The sequence below is a fragment of the Coregonus clupeaformis genome, chromosome 9, assembly GCF_020615455.1.
Source record: "Coregonus clupeaformis isolate EN_2021a chromosome 9, ASM2061545v1, whole genome shotgun sequence".
NCBI classification, from domain to species: Eukaryota; Metazoa; Chordata; class Actinopteri; order Salmoniformes; family Salmonidae; genus Coregonus; species Coregonus clupeaformis.
Genome location: NC_059200.1, coordinates 22,930,680 through 22,953,205, shown reverse-complemented (window position 1 = coordinate 22,953,205; position 22,526 = coordinate 22,930,680). Strand labels below are relative to the sequence as shown.

The 22,526-nt window shown below is 47.9% G+C and overlaps 1 protein-coding gene and 1 non-coding gene across 2 annotated transcripts in view; both read right to left on the bottom strand.

Moving 5' to 3' along the window:
* The window catches only part of LOC121573492 (exosome RNA helicase MTR4-like), a 67,615-nt gene extending 45,129 nt beyond the window's left edge, over nucleotides 1-22,486 (bottom strand). The window contains exons 1-13 of the mRNA XM_041885529.1: nucleotides 22,385-22,486; nucleotides 19,945-20,088; nucleotides 19,581-19,647; nucleotides 19,387-19,449; nucleotides 16,748-16,860; nucleotides 16,292-16,466; nucleotides 15,056-15,271; nucleotides 14,395-14,493; nucleotides 13,301-13,412; nucleotides 13,021-13,152; nucleotides 5,798-5,877; nucleotides 4,503-4,613; nucleotides 4,124-4,225 (exon numbers count right to left, since the gene is read on the bottom strand). Coding sequence (XP_041741463.1) covers nucleotides 4,124-4,225; nucleotides 4,503-4,613; nucleotides 5,798-5,877; nucleotides 13,021-13,152; nucleotides 13,301-13,412; nucleotides 14,395-14,493; nucleotides 15,056-15,271; nucleotides 16,292-16,466; nucleotides 16,748-16,860; nucleotides 19,387-19,449; nucleotides 19,581-19,647; nucleotides 19,945-20,088; nucleotides 22,385-22,476 — 1,506 coding nt within the window. The 5' untranslated portion in view covers nucleotides 22,477-22,486. The remainder of the gene's footprint in view (nucleotides 1-4,123; nucleotides 4,226-4,502; nucleotides 4,614-5,797; nucleotides 5,878-13,020; nucleotides 13,153-13,300; nucleotides 13,413-14,394; nucleotides 14,494-15,055; nucleotides 15,272-16,291; nucleotides 16,467-16,747; nucleotides 16,861-19,386; nucleotides 19,450-19,580; nucleotides 19,648-19,944; nucleotides 20,089-22,384) is intronic.
* On the bottom strand, nucleotides 14,582-14,706 carry LOC121574575. Its single transcript, XR_006002240.1, has one exon. It is a non-coding gene; the product is annotated as a small nucleolar RNA SNORA35 (small nucleolar RNA).
* Nucleotides 22,487-22,526: the final 40 nt, after the last annotated feature.

Sequence of the window (22,526 nt, the reverse complement as noted above, 5' to 3'; positions counted from 1 at the left end):
AGGGAGGGAGGGAAGGAGATTGGGAGGGAGGGAGGAAGGAGAGATGGGAGGAGGGAGGGAAGGAGGAGAGGGAGGGAGAGATGGGAGGAGAGAAGGAGAGATGGGAGGGAGGGAGGAAGGAGAGATGGGTGGGAGGGAGGGAGGGAGAGAGGGAGGGAAGGAAGGAGAGATGGAGAGATGGGAGGAGGAGGGAAGGAGAGATGGAGGGAGGGAGGGAAGGGATGGGATGGGAGGGAGGGAAGGAGGGAGGGAGGGAGGGAAGGAGAGATGGGAGGGAGGGAGGGAAGGAGGGATGGGAGGGAGGGAGGGAAGGAGAGATGGGAGGAGGGAGGGAGAGATGGGAGGGAGGGAGGGAGGGAAGGAGAGATGGGTGGGAGGGAGGGAGGGAGGGAGAGAGGGAGGGAAGGAAGGAGAGATGGGAGGGAGGGAGAGAGGGAGAGAGGGAGGGAGGGGAGGGAAGGAGAGTGGGAGGGAGGGAGGGAGGAGGAGGGAAGGAGAGATGGGAGGGAGGGAGGGAAGGAGGATTGGGAGGGAGGGAGGGAAGGAGAGATGGGAGGGGGGAAGGAGAGATGGGAGGGAGGGAGGGAGGGAGGGAAGGGAGAGGAGAGATGGAAGGAGAGACAGGGGGAGGAGAGAGGAGAGATGGAGGGAGAGACGGGGAGAGGAGATGGAAGGAGAGACGGAGAGGAGAGATGGAAGGAGAGACGGGAGAGGAGAGATGGAAGGAGAGACGGGGAGAGGGATGGAAGGAGAGACGGGGAGAGGAGAGATGGAAGGAGAGACGGGGAGAGGAGAGATGGAAGGAGAGACGGGGAGAGGAGAGATGGAAGGAGAGAGAGGAGGAGAGATGGAAGGAGATACGGGAGAGGAGAGATGGGAAGGAGAGACGGGGGAGAGGAGCGATGGAAGGAGAGACGGGGAGAGGAGAGATGGAAGGAGAGACGGGGAGAGGAGCGGATGGAAGGAGAGAGGGATAGGAGAGATGGAAGGAGAGACGGGGAGAGGAGAGACGGAAGGAGAGATGGGAGGGAGAGACGGAAGGAGAGACGGGGAGAGGAGAGACGGAAGGGAGAGACTGGGAGAGGAGAGATGGAAGGAGAGATGGGAGGAGAGGAGATGGGAGGGAGGGAGGAGAGTGGGAGGGAGGGAGAGGAGAGGTGGGAGGGAGGGAGAGGAGGGAGGGAGGGAGGGAAGGAGAGATGGGAGGAGGGAGGAAGGAGAGATGGGAGGGAGGGAAGGAGAGATGGGAGGGAGGGAAGGAGAGATGGGAGGGAGGGAAGGAGAGATGGGAGGGAGGGAAGGAGAGATGGGAGGAGGGAAGGAGAGATGGGGGGGGAAGGAGAGATGGGAGGAGGGAAGGAGAGATGGGGGAAGGAGAGATGGGGGGAAGGAGAGATGGGGGGAAGGAGAGATGGAGAGATGGGGGAAGGAGAGATGGAGAGATGGGGGGAAGGAGAGATGGAGAGATGGGGGAAGGAGAGATGGGGGAAGGAGAGATGGGGGGAAGGAGAGATGGGGGGGAAGGAGAGATGGGGGGGAAGGAGAGATGGGGGGGAAGGAGAGATGGGGGGAAGGAGAGATGGGGGAAGGAGAGATGGGGAGGGGGGAAGGAGAGATGGGGGGAGGGAGAGATGGGGGAGGGAAGGAGGGATGGGGAAGGAGGGAGGGAGGGAAGGAGAGATGGGAGGGAGGGAGGGAAGGAGAGGAGAGATGGAAGGAGAGACAGGGAGAGGAGAGACGGGGAGAGGAGAGATGGAAGGAGAGACGGGGAGAGGAGAGATGGAAGGAGAGACGGGGAGAGGAGAGATGGAAGGAGAGACGCGGAGAGGAGAGATGGAAGGAGAGACGGGGAGAGGAGAGATGGAAGGAGAGACGGGGAGAGGAGCGATGGAAGGAGAGACGGGGAGAGGAGAGATGGAAGGAGAGACGGGGAGAGGAGAGATGGAAGGAGAGACGGGGAGAGGAGAGATGCGGAGAGGAAAGATGGAAGGAGAGACGGGGAGAGGAGAGATGGAAGGAGAGACGGGAGAGGAGCGATGGAAGGAGAGACGGGGAGAGGAGAGATGGAAGGAGAGACGGAGAGGAGAGATGGAAGGAGAGACGGGGAGAGGAGCGATGGAAAGGAGAGACGGGATAGGAGAGATGGAAGGAGAGACTGGGGAGAGGAGAGATGGAAGGAGAGAGGAGAGATGGAAGGAGAGACGGGAGAGGAGAGATGAAGGAGAGACGGGAGAGGAGAGATGAAGGAGAGACGGGGAGAGAGAGATGAAAGAGATGGAAGGAGAGACGGGGAGAGGAGAGATGGAAGGAGAGACGGGGAGAGGAGAGATGGAAGGAGAGACGGGGAGAGGAGAGATGGGGAGAGGGGAGATGGAAGGAGAGACGGGGAGAGAGGGAGATGGAAGGAGAGATGGGGAGAAGAGGGGAAGCCTTGACTGCATGCATGGTGTTCTGGCACCAGTTCTACCACACCAGATGTTTCTCGTGAGCCTCTTGGACAGCCCGTTCCCTCCCCCACCCTTTCTCCCTCCCTCCCTCCCCCATCCTTTCTCCCTCCTCCCCCCATCCTTTCTCCCTCCCTCCCTCCCTCCTCCTCCCCCCCATCCTTTCTCCCTCCCTCCCTCCCTCCTCCTCCCCATCCATTCTCTCTCTCTCCCTCCCATCCCTCCCCTCCCCCCATCCCCTCTCTCTCCTCCCCCCCCATCCTTTCTCCCCTCCTCCCCATCTCCCTCCCTCCTCCCCCCCATCCTTACCCCCTCCTCCCCCCCAATCCCTCCTCCACCCACATCCTTTCCCCCCACCCCCCACCCTTTCTCTCCTCCTTCCTCCCCACCCTTTCCCTCCCTCCTCTCCCTCTCCGAGCCCGAGGTGTAATGATCTGGCCCTTTCATTCCCAACAGCTTGATTCACGGCCGGCCCCGTGGCCCCAAGCTCCTCACATAAACAATACGTGGCTCCCTCCACGGCCTTATAAAGGCGTCAATGCACACACACAACGGAAATGATGACCTGTCAGACAGAGAGAAGAGCTCTGCACTACATCAAGTTAACCCTGGGCTCATCCGTCAGTCTGGTTGTAACATAGCAGGAATTACCCACATAGAGACACACGGCTATTGAGTTGAGCCCAACCTAATGAAGGCTATTAATCATTCCAGTGAGTGATGAAAGTGTAATGAAGAAAATGTCCCCATGAGGATACGGTCAGTCACTGACATACTGGAGTGACCCTGTCTTGACCAACGTGGTACAATCACAGGTCTGTGTTTAGCCAGTTACAGACAGGTTGGAAAATCAACTGGACACTTCATTCTGGAGGGGGAATACTATGACAGTACAGCGGGCTATGTTCCTCCAGGAAATAACACAAATAAGTAGTGAGTCAGTCTGGCTTATTAAAAAGGAGTGTTACCCAGTCGGAAGTCTGGCTTATTAAAAAGGAGTGTTACCCAGTCGGAAGTCTGGCTTATTTAAAAGGAGTGTTACCCAGCGGAAGTCTGGCTTATTTAAAAGGAGTGTTACCCAGCGGAAGTCTGGCTTATTTAAAAGGAGTGTTACCCAGCGGAAGTCTGGCTTATTTAAAAGGAGTGTTACCCAGCGGTAGTCTAAGCTTATTAAAAGGAGCGTTACCCAGCGGTAGTCTGGCTTATTAAAAGGAGTGTTACCCAGCGGAAGTCTGGCTTATTAAAAGGAGTGTTACCCAGCGGAAGTCTGGCTTATTAAAAGGAGTGTTACCCAGCGGAAGTCTGGCTTATTTAAAAGGAGTGTTACCCAGCGGAAGTCTGGCTTATTTAAAAGGAGTGTTACCCAGCGGTAGTCTGGCTAATTAAAAGGAGTGTTACCCAGCGGTAGTCTAAGCTTATTAAAAGGAGCGTTACCCAGCGGTAGTCTGGCTTATTAAAAGGAGTGTTACCCAGCGGTAGTCTGGCTTATTAAAAGGAGTGTTACCCAGCGGTAGTCTGGCTTATTAAAAGGAGTGTTACCCAGCGGTAGTCTGGCTAATTAAAAGGAACATTACCCAGCGGTAGTCTGGCTTATTAAAAGGAACATTACCCAGCGGTAGTCTGGCTTATTAAAAGGAACATTACCCAGCGGTAGTCTGGCATATTGAAAGGAGTGTTACCCAGCGGAAGTCTTTGCCGTCAAACTTGCGTGCGCTGGTGAACAGGACGGTGCGGGCAGGCATGTTGATGCCCATGGCAAAGGTCTCTGTGGCGAACAACGCCTGTGGAGAGAGGATCAATAACATCACATTTAACAAACTCACTCCTAATGAAACACACAGGAATGGCTATAGCCTTTTCACCCTATTGAGCTGAGATTAGCCGAGGTGTACTGTGCTGGTCTGGTAGCATCCATAATAGTTGCTGGAACCGTGCTGGAAAGGACAATATCCAAGGCAGCACAGAATGTTTGGGGTCAGAGTGACATCTGGAAAAGGGTTCTAGTGAATGACAAAGTCCTGTATAATTTAAAGTGAGTTCCAGACCGGCAAGGCCTACCTTAATTAGCCCCTCAGAGAAGAGGATCTCGATGGTTTCCTTCAGGATGGGGAGCAGTCCCCCGTGATGAATTCCTATACCTCTCTTCAGTAGGGGTACAACATTCTCTACCTGGAAACACACAGCAAGAATAATCAGATTTGATTAAGATAACACGTTTCTTGTCAAAGACACACTAACATATGTCAAAGAAAGGACACTGTAGAAATCAGTGAAGCCATACAAAGTCAGATCAATTAAATTGTATTTTTACTGTTCACACTAGCTTGGCCAGCCATCCATCTGAAGAATAGAACTAGTCCCTCTATCCTCCTCTGACCCTAGCAGAGCCACACACATGGTTGTGACCATTAAACCTTCTGAGCCGGCCTTCATAATGCAGCAGCCTTCTGACATCTCTACTACACTACACACCAATGACCGCCGCTCAGTATAATTTTACATTTTAGTCACTTAGCAGACACTCTTTCCAGAGCGACTTACAGGAACAATTAGGGTTAAGTGCCTTGCTCAAGGGTAAGTCGGCAGCTTTTTACTTAGTCGGCTTGGGGATTCGAACCAGCGACCTTTCGGTTACTGGCCCAATTGTCTTAAATCGCTAGGCTACCTGCTAAAACGACACGATCAAAAACAACCACAGGAGAACATATCCAATACAGCCTGAACTAACGGTATTAAGGGAAATAAGGAAATACTGTGTGTGTGTGTGTATAATCAAAGCCACCAGCACGAGCCACGGAGTGTGGTGGAAACTTTTACAGGCTCCTTCTTATAAAGAATCGACTTTCAGAACCTCCAAAATATCTCAGCATGTCACCGAGCTGAGCCATTTCAGAACAAGCTCTTCACGTTGCTCTTTGCCGTGGCTCGTGTGGTGAAGTTATAATAGCCATAGACGACCACACATCAAGGAGACCCAATTTTCACAGACTTATTTATTAGAGTGGAGTTCAACACGACAGGAGTCATTTCTTGTGCCTCTATTGACATTGTATGGCTTGCATGAAATGGCTGTGTGGCGTGTATGAAATGGCTGTGTGGCGTGTATGAAATGGCTGTGTGGCGTGTATGAAATGGTGATGCTTCACAGCAGTTAAAAGCTTAGCGTGATGAGAGCGCCGTCCATAAAAGGTCGCTGAAAGAAATGGGGAAAAGTTAATGGCTTACAAGGTGCCAGAAGAAGGCTAACAAATCACTAATTTAAGTGAGAACAGCATGTATTGCAAACAAGCAAATCAGACTCCTTTCAGTGTGTGTGTGTATTTAATGTTCAAATCAATCAACCAACGACTCACCTGAGGCAGCTTCTTGTCATCGTCCGACAGACAGTCTACAGCGTTGTTAAACACTTCCTCTACAAGCTTCTTCTCCTCATCTGGAAAAACAAATGGGACATTTGCATATTCAGTGGGACAGTTGACCAGGAGACGTGTGTAGCGTAGCCTCTCTCACCTCACAGACGGAGTGGAGTCACTCCAAAGCTCAACATCCGCCTTCTACCTTTACATTTGTCATTTAGCAGACGCTCTTATCCGGAGCAACTTGCAGTAGTGAGTGCATACATTTTCGTACTGGTCCCTCGTGGGAATCGAACCCACAACCCTGGCGTTGCAAGCGCCATGCTCTACCAACTGAGCTACACGGGACCCTCTGACAGGTAGTGTGTGTTTTGTCTGAGAACAATGTAGCAGAGCAGACTGTAAAAGTACAGAGTCTGGAACTGAAAGAACCAGAGAGAGAACGGGCTTACGGTTGGTGTCCTCACACAACCACATATCTGCCACGCAGAGCGTTGGGGCAGTAACCGAAAGGTTGCTGGTTCGAATCCACGAGCCGAAACATTGTCGATGTGCCCTTGAGCAAGGCACTTAACCCTAATTGCTCCTGTAAGTCGCTCTGGATAAGGGAGTCTGCTAAATGACTCAAATGTAAATGTATTCACACCGCTATACAGATACTAGATGCCATGGTCACATTACCATACAGACACCACACTATACAGACACCACACCATACAGACTCCACACCATACAGACAACACACCATACAGACACCACACCATACAGACTCCACACCATACAGACACCACACCATACAGACACCACACCATACAGACACCACACCATACAGACACCACACCACACAGACACCACACAGACACCACACTATACAGACACCACACCACACCACACCATACAGACACCACACCATACAGACTCCACACCATACAGACACCACACAGACACCACACCATACAGACACCACACCATACAGACACCACACCACACAGACTCCACACTATACAGACACCACACTATACAGACACCACACCATACAGACACCACACAGACACCACACTATACAGACACCACACTATACAGACACCACACCATACAGACACCACACCACACAGACACCACACCATACAGACTCCACACTATACAGACACCACACCACACAGACACCACACAGACACCACACCATACAGACACCACACCATACAGACACCACACTATACAGACACCACACTATACAGACTCCACACTATACAGACTCCACACCATACAGACACCACACCATACAGACTCCACACCACACAGACACCACACCACACAGACTCCACACTATACAGACACCACACCACACAGACACCACACCACACAGACACCACACTATACAGACACCACACCACACAGACACCACACCATACAGACACCACACCATACAGACTCCACACCATACAGACTCCACACCATACAGACACCACACAGACACCACACCATACAGACACCATACCACACAGACTCCACACTATACAGACACCACACTATACAGACTCCACACCATACAGACACCACACCATACAGACACCACACCATACAGACACCACACAGACACCACACTATACAGACACCACACTATACAGACACCACACTATACAGACACCACACTATACAGACACCACACTATACAGACACCACACTATACAGACACCACACTATACAGACACCACACCATACAGACTCCACACCATACAGACTCCACACCATACAGACTCCACACTATACAGACACCACACCACACAGACACCACACCACACAGACACCACGCCATACAGACACCACACTATACAGACACCACACAGACTCCACACTATACAGACACCACACTACACAGACTCCACACTATACAGACACCACACTATACAGACTCCACACTATACAGACTCCACACTATACAGACACCACACTATACAGACACCACACTATACAGACACCACACTATACAGACTCCACACTATACAGACACCACACCATACAGACACCACACTATACAGACACCACACTATACAGACACCACACCACACAGACACCCCACTATACAGACACCACACAGACTCCACACTATACAGACACCACACTACACAGACTCCACACCACACAGACACCACACTATACAGACACCACACTATACAGACACCACACAGACTCCACACTATACAGACACCACACTATACAGACACCACACTATACAGACACCACACTATACAGACTCCACACCATACAGACACGTTACATTTTAGTCATTTAGCAGACGCTCTTATCCAGAGCGACTTACAGTTAGTGAGTGCATACATTTTCATACTGGCCCCCCGTGGGAAACGAACCCACAACCCTGGCGTTGCAAGCGCCATGCTCTACCAACTGAGCTACACGGGGCCCAGACACCACACTATGCAGCCACCACACTATGCAGCCACCACACTATGCAGCCACCACACTACACAGACACCACACTATACAGTTTATCAGATGACATCCAGGTAAGCCTGAGAAACTGAAACATATGACATTTTCATAGAGCCAGTCTGTCTGATGCTCTTGGCAGCCTGGTCAAGTGATAGACTACTTATATAAGAATGTGACACTTCATCAGTCAATTAGTCAGCAGCAGACACTTTAACGTGTGGCTACTCATCATAGAGCCAGTCAGTCTGTGGTGCTGTTGGTTGATTCCAGGACCAGTGTCACAGAGTAAAGGCCATGCCTGACAGTTCCATAAACACAGCCCAGAAACAATGAGTCATAAAGGATTAAACCCCAGCCAGAGTAGTTCATTAGAGGGGGGTGGGGGGGAGGAGAAAGGGGCGGGGGTCAGAAGGAGGAAGAGACAGAAGAGAAAGACTGACGCACGATTCTCTCCTCTTTCTATGATCACCAATAGCATTACTACAATCCTTGCAGTCCTGGGGACCCCAAGGGGTGCACATTTGGGTTTTGGCCCTAGTACTACACAGCTGATTCAAATAATCAAAGCTTGATGATTAGTTGAATCAGCTGTGTAGTAATAGGTCAAAAAACAAAATGTGCACCCCTTGGGGTCCTGAGGACTGAGTTAAGGAAATGCTGGATTTGCCTAAACCTGAAAATAACAGACCAGCAGCTCTGTTTCTATAAATACTACTTAGACGAAACTACAACAGTGCTGCTGCTGATCACGATGCTATTAAAAAACTGCTACGGTGATAAACAGGGTTTAGAGGGGGGGAGGGAGAGAGCGAGAGAGAGGAATTATTGTAAAAGCTTCAGCGTAAACCACACCTCACATAAGCACAGCTTAGCCAAATTGTGTAAATAGAAAATCTTTCGCAAGATGTATCAGCGTCAGTGTGCTGCAACGCAACAACAAAGGGAGAAATTATGTCAAAATATGTGTTATTTCATTACAAGCAGCCTGTGGTCAGGATGGAGGGATAGAATCCTCTGTTGGGTCAAGCCCAGATTCATCTGCTCCATCATCTTTATCAATACACACTGTGTTGTCTCTCCCCCTCTGAGACTGAATGGGCAGCACCCCATAATGCATTTTTTTCCACTGTAAGTAGAGCAGTGAACATCTAAAAGCAGCAGAGAAAGCACAATAGGGCATATTCATGTCTGCTGGAGGAGGCTGTTCACATAACACGCAGCCATCCTAGTCTGGCCGGTGGAGAGAGAACATTTGGTGCTCTTGCACGTAACTGACTTAATCGAATCACACACGAAAGCGTGAAGTTTCTCCAGCTATGCAGGACGGACCTCAAAGTTAACCAATTAGATCTGCAGCCTAGATTCATCATCCTGCTGCTACATCATCCTATAAAATCAGCATAGGCTGCATAACATACTGGCACAGAGTGTCGTCAAGTGTTGAGTAGCCAATCTATGGTTCTGGGCCAAAAGATACCCTATTCCCAATGGGTCCCTATTCCCAATGGGTCCTTTGGGACACATGCTATGTATTCCTGGCACACAGAAAGTGTGTAGTCCAGTGTGGAGTGGCATGCTGTTATGTAGCCCATGGCTGGCATGTTGTGCGTTCAAATCAGTGGATTTAGTTTGTATTGTCAGTCACACCTCAAAGACAGCAGAGGAGAGAGAACAGTGAGTTACAGTGGGGAAAAAAAGTATTTAGTCAGCCACCAATTGTGCAAGTTCTCCCACTTAAAAAGATGAGAGAGGCCTGTAATTTTCATCATAGGTACACGTCAACTATGACAGACAAAATGAGAAGAAAAAAAATCCTGAAAATCACATTGTAGGATTTTTTATGAAATTATTTGCAAATTATGGTGGAAAATAAGTATTTGGTCAATAACAAACGTTTATCAATACTTTGTTATATACCCTTTGTTGGCAATGACACAGGTCAAACGTTTTCTGTAAGTCTTCACAAGGTTTTCACACACTGTTGCTGGTATTTTGGCCCATTCCTCCATGCAGATCTCCTCTAGAGCAGTGATGTTTTGGGGCTGTCGCTGGGCAACACGGACTTTCAACTCCCTCCAAAGATTTCTATGGGGTTGAGATCTGGAGACTGGCTAGGCCACTCCAGGACCTTGAAATGGTTCTTACGAAGCCACTCCGTTGCCCGGGCGGTGTGTTTGGGATCATTGTCATGCTGAAAGACCCAGCCACGTTTCATCTTCAATGCCCTTGCTGATGGAAGGAGGTTTTCACTCAAAATCTCACGATACAAGGCCCCATTCATTCTTTCCTTTACACGGATCAGTCGTCCTGGTCCCTTTGCAGAAAAAACAGCCCCAAAGCATGATGTTTCCACCCCCCATGCTTCACAGTAGGTATGGTGTTCTTTGGATGCAACTCAGCATTCTTTGTCCTCCAAACACGACGAGGTTGAGTTTTTACCAAAAAGTTATATTTTGGTTTCATCTGACCATATGACATTCTCCCAATCCTCTTCTGGATCATCCAAATGCACTCTAGCAAACTTCAGACGGGCCTGGACATGTACTGGCTTAAGCAGGGGACACGTCTGGCACTGCAGGATTTGAGTCCCTGGCGGCGTAGTGTGTTACTGATGGTAGGCTTTGTTACTTTGGTCCCAGCTCTCTGCAGGTCATTCACTAGGTCCCCCCGTGTGGTTCTGGGATTTTTGCTCACCGTTCTTGTGATCATTTTGACCCCACGGGGTGAGATCTTGCGTGGAGCCCCAGATCTAGGGAGATTATCAGTGGTCTTGTATGTCTTCCATTTCCTAATAATTTCTCCCACAGTTGATTTCTTCAAACCAAGTTGCTTACCTATTGCAGATTCAGTCTTCCCATCCTGGTGCAGGTCTACAATTTTGTTTCTGGTGTCCTTTGACAGCTTTTTGGTCTTGGCCATAGTGGAGTTTGGAGTGTGACTGTTTGAGGTTGTGGACAGGTGTCTTTTATACTGATAACACGTTCAAACAGGTGCCATTAATACAGGTAACGAGTGGAGGACAGAGGAGCCTCTTAAAGAAGAAGTTACAGGTCTGTGAGAGCCAGAAATCTTGCTTGTTTGTAGGTGACCAAATACTTATATTCCACCATAATTTGCAAATAAATTCATTAAAAATCCTACAATGTGATTTTCTGGATTTTCTTTTCTCAATTTGTCTGTCATAGTTGACGTGTACCTATGATGAAAATTACAGGCCTCTCTCATCTTTTTAAGTGGGAGAACTTGCACAATTGGTGGCTGACTAAATACTTTTTTCCCCCACTGTATGTGTACAGTTAAAAGAAAACATCATTTTGAATCCAGGACATAAAATTAACTTTTTGCTCCACCAGCCACTGTGGCAGGTAGATTTCAAAATACTTTTACTCAAAGATTACACTAACTAAGCACACAAAAAACAATAAGCATGCTTTGTACTGTTTCTAAAACAATACATGCATTACTAGTAAGAGGTAATGTGGCATATTGTTTAATAATATAACATTGTGACCTGAGTCTTTAAACCATAATATCACAGGTGAGACAAAAACGTTCACCTGCCCCTTTAAGGGCGGGAGGTTACCGTGGCAGCGTGAATCCAGTCATGTTTGTGCCTGTGACATTGAGTCTGACTAGTAGAAGCGTTGTCTTCTCTTCTCTAGCGGTTGAAACGCAAACATAGAAAAACGACCTAGCTTGTGAACAAAACAATGTAAATAGCCAAGAAACACAAGGTCAAAGTCTCACTTTAGTAGACTTTCATTTCAAGTAAATTAGACCAACTTTTATGCCTGTGCGCAGCGCTTCTAAAAATGAATCTTTCACTCAGCTCTTCACGTGCGCACAGCACCCGGCCAGGCAGTGTTGCAGCACGAGGTGGAATAGGCTATATAGGATTCGTAGTTCTTTGACTTTGTGCGATTAATTTAGCAGTTATGAAACAAAATGCCAAAAATACTTTGAAAACAGCTACTGCAACATTTATTTGACTATAAACGTGATCATACTTGACTATTTATTAGTAAGGCACTTAACCCTAATTGCTCCTGTAAATCGCTCTGGATAAGAGTCTGCTAAATGACTAAAACATAAATCTATTCACATCGCTATAGAGATAGTAGATGCCATGGTCACATGACAATACAGACAACACTATACAGACCATTTTTATTCACAAATGCGAGAAATACTAGCACTGTGGAGCCCTGACCACACGCCAACGTGGCTGGTGAAATAGACATCTTACCCACCAATGCCAAAATCTACCTGCATTTGGCAGGTGTTAATTTTAGACCCTGTTTGAATCCCTTTTGAGTGATGCCGATGATTAAAAACACTGTTAGCAAAATTCATGACATATCCGTCCCACCGTTGGTGGTACATGGATCCGTCCCGCCGTTGGTGGTACATGGATCCGTCCCGCCGTTGGTGGTACATGGATCCGTCCCGCCGTTGGTGGTACATGGATCCGTCCCACCGTTGGTGGTACATGGATCCGTCCCACCGTTGGTGGTACATGGATCCGTCCCACCGTTGGTGGTACATGGATCCGTCCCACCGTTGGTGGTACATGGATCCGTCCCACCGTTGGTGGTACATGGTTGTATTCATCAGGCACCAAATAGAAGAAAACAGACTGGTGGAGGCAGACTACCTGAACATGTCCAATATGAATCACCCGTTTCCCACTGCAAAGCGCATTGCTAGGTGTGCTCTAACCAATACCCATTAGGACAGTGTTACCATCCCCCCGTTGAGGGAGTAGCTACCTGTGTTGAAGTCCAGCTTGGACACCTGCAGGGCGTAGGCCTCACACTCCTTCTTACTGAAACTGAAGATGATAACCGGCTGGAAGTTCTTCTCCATGATCATCTTCACTATCTTGAACACATTGGACGGCCCTAAGGAGACAACACACATTGAACAAAACAGGGGATTTTGGGAAAGTTTCAGGAATTTTGCAACCCTAATTTAGATGACACAATCCCCTGACAAAATTTGGCTCACATTAACACTTGTGGTCAGTAGTATAGGTAACTAGTCACACACCACGTGTTCCTCCTTTGCGTCCCCACTTGCCCCCTCCGCTGCTGCCCCCAGAGTCCCCTGTGTCTCTCAGCACCTGCATGGCAGTGTTGAAGTTGTCCTCTCTGAACTCTCCCTGGAGGAGACAAGACACGATCAGACACTCTGGATCAATAACATTTTTCACATTTACATTTTAGTCATTTAGCAGATGCTCTCATCCAGAGCGACTTACAGTTAGTGAGTGCGTACATTTTTCATACTGGCCCCCCGTGGGAATCGAACCCACAACCCTGGCGTTGCAAGTGCCATGCTCTACCAACTGAGCTACAGGAGGGCACCAACCCTAGAGTAGACGATCAGACACTCTGGATCAATAACTAACCCTAGAGTAGACATGATCAGACACTCTGGGCTCATTTCACATTCTATTACAAACAGAAATATCTAACTTCGACTCAGGTGGTGAAGGATAAAACTTAGTAATATTAGTAAACAATCACGACAGTCAGAATCTTTGATAGAATGCATCTGGCCCAAATATTAAACACATCGGTCATTCCTAGAGGTGTGAATGGTTATCACTAAGCTGATATTCCTAGAGGTGTGAATGGTTATCACTAAGCTGATATTCCTAGAGGTGTGAATGGTTATCACTAAGCTGATATTCCTAGAGGTGTGAATGGTTATCACTAAGCTGATATTCCTAGAGGTGTGAATGGTTATCACTAAGCTGATATTCCTAGAGATGTGAATGGTTATCACTAAGCTGCTACTTGTATGTTTCACCAGGTACCTAACACCATGCTTAGTCATCCCACTGACCGACATTGTAAACCAAACCTAAATAATGGAGTGATTTCTGTATGCTCTCAGCACTGTAACCCATCTGGCCTGTTTTTTTGTTTAGTCATTTAGCAGACGCTCTTATCCAGAGCGACTTACAATTAGTGAGTGCATAAATTTTTCATACTGGCCCCACGTGGGAATGACAACAGTGATGCAAGCAATGCTTAACACTTAACACCGACCTAGCCTGAACCATGAAAAACATAAACGTAACGTGTCGTTGTCATAGTCAAGACAGAGGAAACCTCTGGTAGTGTGGATGTCCTTACGTTCTCATCCACCACAAGGTGAAGTCCGTCGCCACCTGCTGGGAAGATGTAGTGCTGCAGGGGGGTGGGCCGGAAGTCAGTATACACCACGTGACAGGGCTGCATGGGGACAAGAGGAAGTCACCAGTAAAGTATTAGCATTTCATCACAATAACTATTTATTTACAGTTAAGTCAATTATTTCCAAGTGTGTTCTCGGCCTTCGAAAGGGAAGAGCCAGTGTTGTGGCCCAGTCCTTCTGCTGACCGAGGTTAGTCTGGCACTGGAGTGAGACTAGACAGCGCTGAGGTGACAGGTCACTAGACAGCGCTGAGGTGACAGGTCACTAGACAGCGCTGAGGTGACAGGTCACTAGACAGCGCTGAGGTGACAGGTCACTAGACAGCGCTGAGGTGACAGGTCACTAGACAGCGCTGAGGTGACAGGTCACTAGACAGCGCTGAGGTGACAGGTCACTAGACAGCGCTGAGGTGACAGGTCACTAGACAGCGCTGAGGTGACAGGTCACTAGACAGCGCTGAGGTGACAGTAATAGGATGTGTGGAGGACACCACTGGAGGGACAAGATGGGGGACATCCGTCAACAGCCTGCGCTCCTTATAGAAACCAAGGGTTTACGTCAAGTAAGTAATAAAGGTAAGAGGTTGAAATAAAACCCCACCTGTTTGTGGAGGTGGCAGATCCACTCAGCAAACTGCTTGGCGTTGGGGATGGTGGCAGACAGGAAGACATAGTGGACATTGTCAGGAAGCAGGATGATGGTCTCCTCCCAGACCACGCCACGCTCTGCATCTCTCATGTAATGGATCTCATCAAAGATGACCCAGGACACCTCTCTCATGACCTCTGACCCTCGGTACAACATGCTCCTCAGGATCTGAAACAATAAGGAGACGTTTACTTTATTGTTCAATGTATACACAAACGCCCAACAGAAACGTGTCTTCAATGTATACAGTCGTGGTCAAAAGTTTTGAGAATGACACAAAAACTAATTTCCACAAAGTCTGCTGCCTCAGTTTTGATGATGGCAATTTGCATATACTCCAGAATGCCATAAAGAGTGATCAGATGAATTGCAATTAATTGCATAGTCCCTCTTTGCCATGAAAATGAACTTAATCCCCAAAAAACATTTCCACTGCATTTCAGCCCTCCCACAAAAGGACGCTGGTTCTAATCCCCGAGCCGACTAGGTGAAAATTCTGTCGATGTGCCCTTGAGCAAGGCACTCAACCCTAATTGCTCCTGTAAGTCGCTCTGGATAAGAGCGTCTGCTAAATGACTAAAATGTGGACAAACAAAAACCCACAAATTCTGACAAATTCCAAGCATTGATTATGCAAGAATGGGCTGCCATCAGTCAGGATGTGGCCGAGAAGTTAATTGACAGCATGCCAGGGCGGATTGCAGAGGTCTTGAAAAAGAAGGGTCAACACTGCAAATATTGACTCTTTGCATAAACGTAATGTAATTGTCAATAAAAGCCTTTGACACTTATGGAATACTTGTAATTATACTTCAGTGTAACATCTGTCAAAAATATTCCGTAACACTGAAGCAGCAAACTTTGTGAAGACCAAAACTTTTGACCACGACTGTACACAAACGCCCAACAGAAACGTGTCTTCAATGTATACACAAACGCCCAACAGAAACGTGTCTTCAATGTATACACAAAAGCCCAACAGAAACTTGTCTTCAATGTACACACAAACGCCCAACAGAAACGTGTCTTCCGTTTCATCCTAATCCCTCCGAAAGTCAGGTTTGAGCAGAGGGGAGACAGACAAGAGCAGAGGTTGGAGCAGGGGTTGGAGCCAAGGGCAATATCAAGTTGAGCAGACAGAGCGGAGAGTTGATAATGTGATGATAATGGAAAGCTCTGATGTCATACCTCGGTGGTCATGACAAGGCAGGAGGCGGTGGGGTTAATGGTGACATCACCGGTCATCAAACCAACATCCTGGAACTCTTCGTACATCTCTCGGTACTTCTGGTTACTCAGGGCCTTGATGGGACTCGTGAAGATGACCCTCTGCTTCCCTCTCAGGGCTAGAGCTATGGCATACCTGGAGGAGGGGGAGGAGGGAGGGGTAGAGGTGGGTTTGGGAAAGTGTTTAAGAGACTGCCTAGATACACTAATCTGGCCCTTGAGGTCCTAAGTCCAGGAACTGATTTGGACATTACATTTTTACATTTTAGTCATTTAGCAGACGCTCTTATCCAGAGCCACTTACAGTTAGTGAGTGCATACATCAGGTGAGTGGAATTTCGACCCAAACAGTGACATAAATCATTTAACTAATTGACAGCCAAAATAACTAAAACACACTCAGTGTGTCAAACTCACTCTGCACAGACGGTCTTTCCTGCAGAGGTGTGGGCAGACACAAGCACTGATTGGTTGTTGTCTATACACAGAATGGCCTCACGTTGGAAGGGATCTAGAATGAAGGGGTACTCCTGCAAAAGAGACCACTTTGACGTTAGCAGGAACATAAAAGATTTAATCGTACTACACATCCTTTACTACACTGGCTCTGACGCTCGTCGGATGTGGCAGGGCTTGAAAACTATTACAGACTACAAAGGGAAGCACAGCCGCGAGCTGCCCAGTGACACAAGACTTCCAGACGAGCTAAACCACTTCTATGCTCGCTTCGAGGCAAGCAACACTGAAGCATGCATGAGAGCACCAGCTGTTCCAGATGACAATGTGATCACGCTCGCCGTAGCCGATGTGAGTAAGACTTTTAAGCAGGTCAACATTCACAAGGCCGCAGGGCCAGACGGATTACCAGGACGTGTACTCCGAGCATGTGCTGACCAACTGGCAAGTGTCTTCACTGACATTTTCAACATGTCCCTGACTGAGTCTGTAATACCAACATGTTTCAAGCAGACCACCATACGCCTTTAAGAAATCCCGCTATGCCCTCCGACTAACCATCAAACAGGCAAAGAGTCAATACAGGACTAAGATTGAATCGTACTACACCGGCTCCGACGCTCGTCGGATGTGGCAGGGCTCGAAAACTATTACAGACTACAAAGGGAAGCACAGGCCTACCAGACGAGCTAAATCACTTCTATGCTCGCTTCGAGGCAAGAAACACTGAAGCATGCATGAGAGCATCAGCTGTTCCGGATGACTATGTGATCACGCTCTCTGTAGCCGATGTGAGTAAGACTTTTAAGTAGGTCAACATTCACAAGGCCGCAGGGCCAGACGGATAACCAGGACGTGTACTCCGAACATGCGCTGACCAACTGACAAGTGTCTTCACTGACATTTTCAACATGTCCCTGACTGAGTCTGTAATACCAACATGTTTCAAGCAGACCACCATAGTCCCTGTGCCCAAGAATGACTACCGACCCGTAGCACTCACGTCTGTAGCCATGAAGGACTTTGAAAGGCTGGTCATGGCTCACATCAACACCATTTTCCCAGAAACCCTAGACCCACTCCAATTTGCATACCGCCCCAACAGATCCACAGATGATGCAATCTCTATTGCACTCCACACTGCCCTTTCCCACCTGGACAAGAGGAACACCTACGTGAGAATGTTATTCATTGACTACAGCTCAGCGTTCAACACCATAGTGCCCTCTAAGCTCATCACTAAGCTAAGGACCCTGGGGCTAAACACCTCCCTCTGCAACTGGATCCTGGACTTACTGACAGGCCGCCCCCAGGTGGTAAGGGTCGGTAACAACACATCTGCCACGCTGATCCTCAACACGGGGGCCCCTCAGGGGTGCGTGTTCAGTCCCCTCCTGTACTCCCTGTTCACCCATGACTGCATGGCCAGGCACGACTCCAACACCATCATTAAGTTTGCCGACGACAGAACAGTGGTAGGCCTGATCACCGACAACGATGAGACAGCCTATAGGGAGGAGGTCAGAAACCTGGCCGTGTGGTGCCAGGATAACAACCTCTACCTCAACGTGATCAAGACAAAGGAGATGATTGTGGACTACAGGGAAGAAAAAAAAAAGAGGACTGAGCAAGCCCTCATTCTCATCGACGGGGCTGTAGTGGAACAGGTTGAGAACTTCAAGTTCCTTGGGGTCCACATCACCAACAAACTATCATGGTCCAAACACACCAAGACAGTCGTGAAGAGGGCACGACAAAGCCTATTCCCCCTCAGGAGACTGAAAAGATTTGGCATGGGTCCTCAGATACTCAAAAAATTCTACAGCTGCACCATCAGAGCATCCTGACTGGTTGCATCACCGCCTGGTATGGCAACTGCTTGGCCTCTGACCGCAAGGCACTACAGAGGGTAGTGCATACGGCCCAGTACATCACATGGGGCCAAGCTTCCTGCCATACAGGACCTCTATACCAGGCGGTGTCAGAGGAAAGCCCTCAAAATTGTCAAAGACTCCAGCCACCCTAGTCATAGACTGTTCTCTCTGCTACCGCACGGCAAGCGGTACCGGAGTGCCAAGTCTAGGTCCAAAAGACTTCTCAACAGCTTCTACCCCCAAGCCATAAGACTCCTGAACAGCTAATCATGGCTACCCAGACTATTTGCACTGCCCCCCCACCCCATCCTTTTACGCTGCTGCTACTCTGTTAATTATTTATGCATAGTCACTTTAACTCTGCCCACATGTACATATTACTTCAACTACCTCAACTAGCCGGTGCCCCCGCACATTGACTCTGCACCGATACCCCCCTGTATATATAGCCTCCCTACTGTTATTTTATTTTACTTCTGCTCTTTTTTTCTCAACACTTTTTTTGTTGTTTAATTTTTACTTTTTTGTTAAAAATAAATGCACTGTTGGTTAAGGGCTGTAAGTAAGCATTTCACTGTCATGTCTGCACCTGTTGTATTCGGCGCATGTGGCCAATAAAATTTGATTTGATTTGAAAATGGGTGGACTGGAGTCACTTGACAAGGCCATGATTTTCAGACCGTGCTTTCACCAAATCCACGCAACAGAGATGTACAGTTCCAGTACCTTGGCTGCTTTCCCCACACGAGGCTTTAGCTGTATGTACTCTTCATTGGCAGGCAGGGCCACCTGTACAGGTAAGGAAAACAAATGTCAGCAAGGGGAAGCCGGTTGTTATATTTGGCTATACCTAGGTTTCATAAATGTATAAAAATAAAGATATTCTGTTAGTATTTCAGAAGTCCCGTGAAAGCTCTTACCTCGTGATTGCATCCTTCCACTGTCTCAACCGGCTCCACCTTCACCTTGGGCATGCAGTCCGCAAGACTGGGGATGGCCATTTCACATTCATTAGCATTCAATCAGTTAACCAATCATGAGTAGAATTCACACTTCACTCTAATTTGCATATCATATAGTCATGAAGCCATTTGGTTCTACTCCAACAAGGAATCATAACACTTTACACTAACACAAATCTAGCCAGTCGGTAAAGATGAAAGATAGTGTGCTGAAATTGCAGTGGGCCGGATTCGAACCCATGCTGCAGCAGTAGCTATATCTGATCTGGAGGCAGCAGCTAAGACCACAAATCTAGAATTGTTCAAAGTAATGTCAACTTACTTGATCTCCTCTGCAGAGACAGTCTCCAGCTTGGCCTTCTTCCCGAACACCACCTCATCTGTCCCGTCGTCGTCTGCTTCCCTCTTGGTCTTGGCAGCAGGGGGCTCATTACTTCCACCTTGGTCATTATTACTGGTTGCTTTCCTGAAAAGAGAGAATAAATCAGTAATGCTTCTTTAGAATAGAAGAGGCTGCAGTGCATGCACTTTCTCATCCTACAGTTACAAATAACATTAACTCCATTCAGAATATTAAGTAGCAGCCTGCCTGTTGACTCTTGGTCGTTGTAGCCTATCCTTTAACTTTTAATTATTCTATTGATTAGATACACTACAATGCCAAAAGTATGTGGACACCTGCTCATCGAACATCTCATTCCAAAATCATGGGCATTAATATGGAGTTGGTCCCCCCTTTGCTGCTATAACGGCCTCCACTCTTCTGGGAAGGCGTCCCACTAGATGTTGGAACATTGCTGCAGGGACTTGCTTCCATTCAGCCACAAGAGCATTAGTGAGTTCGGGCACTGATGTTGGGCAATTAGGCCTGGCTCGCAGTCGGCGTTCCAATTCATCCCAAAGTTGTTAGATGGGGTTGAGGTCAGGGCTCTGTGCAGGCCAGTCAAGTTCTTCCACACTGATCTTGACAAGCCATTTCTGTATGGACCTCGCTTTGTGCATGGGGGCATTGTCATGCTGAAACAGGAAAGGGCCTTCCCCAAACTGTTGCCACAAAGTTGGAAGCACAAAATCGTCTAGAAAGTAATTGTATGCTGTGGCGTTAAGATTTCCCTTCACTGGAACTAAGGGGCCTAGCCCAAACCATGATAAACAGCCCGAGACCATTATTCCTCCTCCACCAAACTTTACAGTTGGCACTATGCATTGGGGCAGGTAACATTCTCCTGGCATCCGCCAAACCTAGATTTGTCCGTCGGACTGCCAGACGGTGAAGCATGATTAATCACTCCAGAAAACGCATTTCCAGTGCTCCAGAGTCCAATGGCGGCGAGATTTCCACTACTCCAGCCGATGCTTGGCATTGCAAAAATAGCCTAATCTTCATGATTACTGATCAAACTTAGACGTCAAACAGTATCAAGGTTCTGGTCTAATGCTTCTAAAAAATGTTAGGCATAACTGTGTTCATGGAGCTCTAGGGCTTGTGTGCTGCTGCTCGGCCATGGAAACCCATTTCATGAAGATGACGTTGCTTCCAGAGGAAGTTTGGAACTCGGTAGTGAGTCTTGCAACCGAGGACAGACGATTGTTGCGCGCTATGCACTTCAGCGGTCCCGTTCTGTGAGCTTGTGTGGCCTACCACTTCACGGCTAAGCCATTGTTGCTCCTAGACATTCCCACTTCACAATAAATGCACTTACAGTTTACCAGGGCAGCTCTAGCAGGGCAGAAATGTGACTTACTGACTTGTTGGAAAGGTGGCATCCTATGACGGTGCCACGTTGAAAGTCACTGAGCTCTTCAGTAAGGTCATTCTACTGCCAATGTTTGTCTATGGAGATTGCATGGCGGTGTGCTTGATGTTATACAGCTGTCAGCAACAGGTGTGACTGAAATAGCAGAATCCACTAATTTGAAGGGGTGTCCACATACTTTAGTATATATAGAGTATTTACTACAGCCCCATATCTTGGTAGGTTATTATTCCACAGCAATATCTGGCTGATCTTCCATTGTGTGGTCCTTTGATAAGGGTCAAAGTTCAAACTGGATGGGGGACACAGTGGAGCATTTGTACAGGATGGCATATTGGGAAGGATTACACCTGTGTTCATCTGTGATACCACCAGAGACAGAAGTGGAAGCAAGTCATCTCACTCCATCATTTTTTTATGGTTACATTACAGACAATTAACTAAACAGACCAGACCCAGCCGCTATCGCATTGGTGCCTATGGGGAGAGACACCGTTAAGCAGACCGGAACGTACCCTTTTTTTCAATAGAAACGACCTGAGTAAAACAACTTAATTTATCCACCATCTTTAATACCAGCCATATAGCAAGCGATGATTATTTACGTTTCTAAACGTTAAAACACAGCGTCGGGATTGTAGTTCACGAGCAAGTCGTGGGCGAAGCTAATGGCTGAGGACTGTTGGGAGAAGGCAGAATGCTGCCTAGTTTGAGAACTACCTGCCGTCTATACTGTATCTAAAATCTCTAACACTAGATATTTGAACGAATAAAATGTGGCAGGTAATGGTAAACACACAACAATCTCACTACCAAGGGTCTGGGATTGAACATAAACATATGCCGGTGTAAACGTAGGCTGTAGTAGCTAGCTAACGTTAGCATTGTCTACCCAGCAAGGCAAGATGCTGTTTGCGCGTGTTCTCATTTGATAGTTGTCCGTGTCATTACTTTATGAATTGAAAATAACTTTCTAACCGAATGAAAACCTATAGCTAAACATACCCCTTTTCAGGTATTGATGGTTTCTTTTTACTTGAAGTTGTTTGTTCCTCATCGAACACGCTGAACAAATCGTCTCCAAAGGCGTCCGCCATGATTGTTAGATGAAAGCACACAAATCCCACAATGCAACAGCATTATTTCC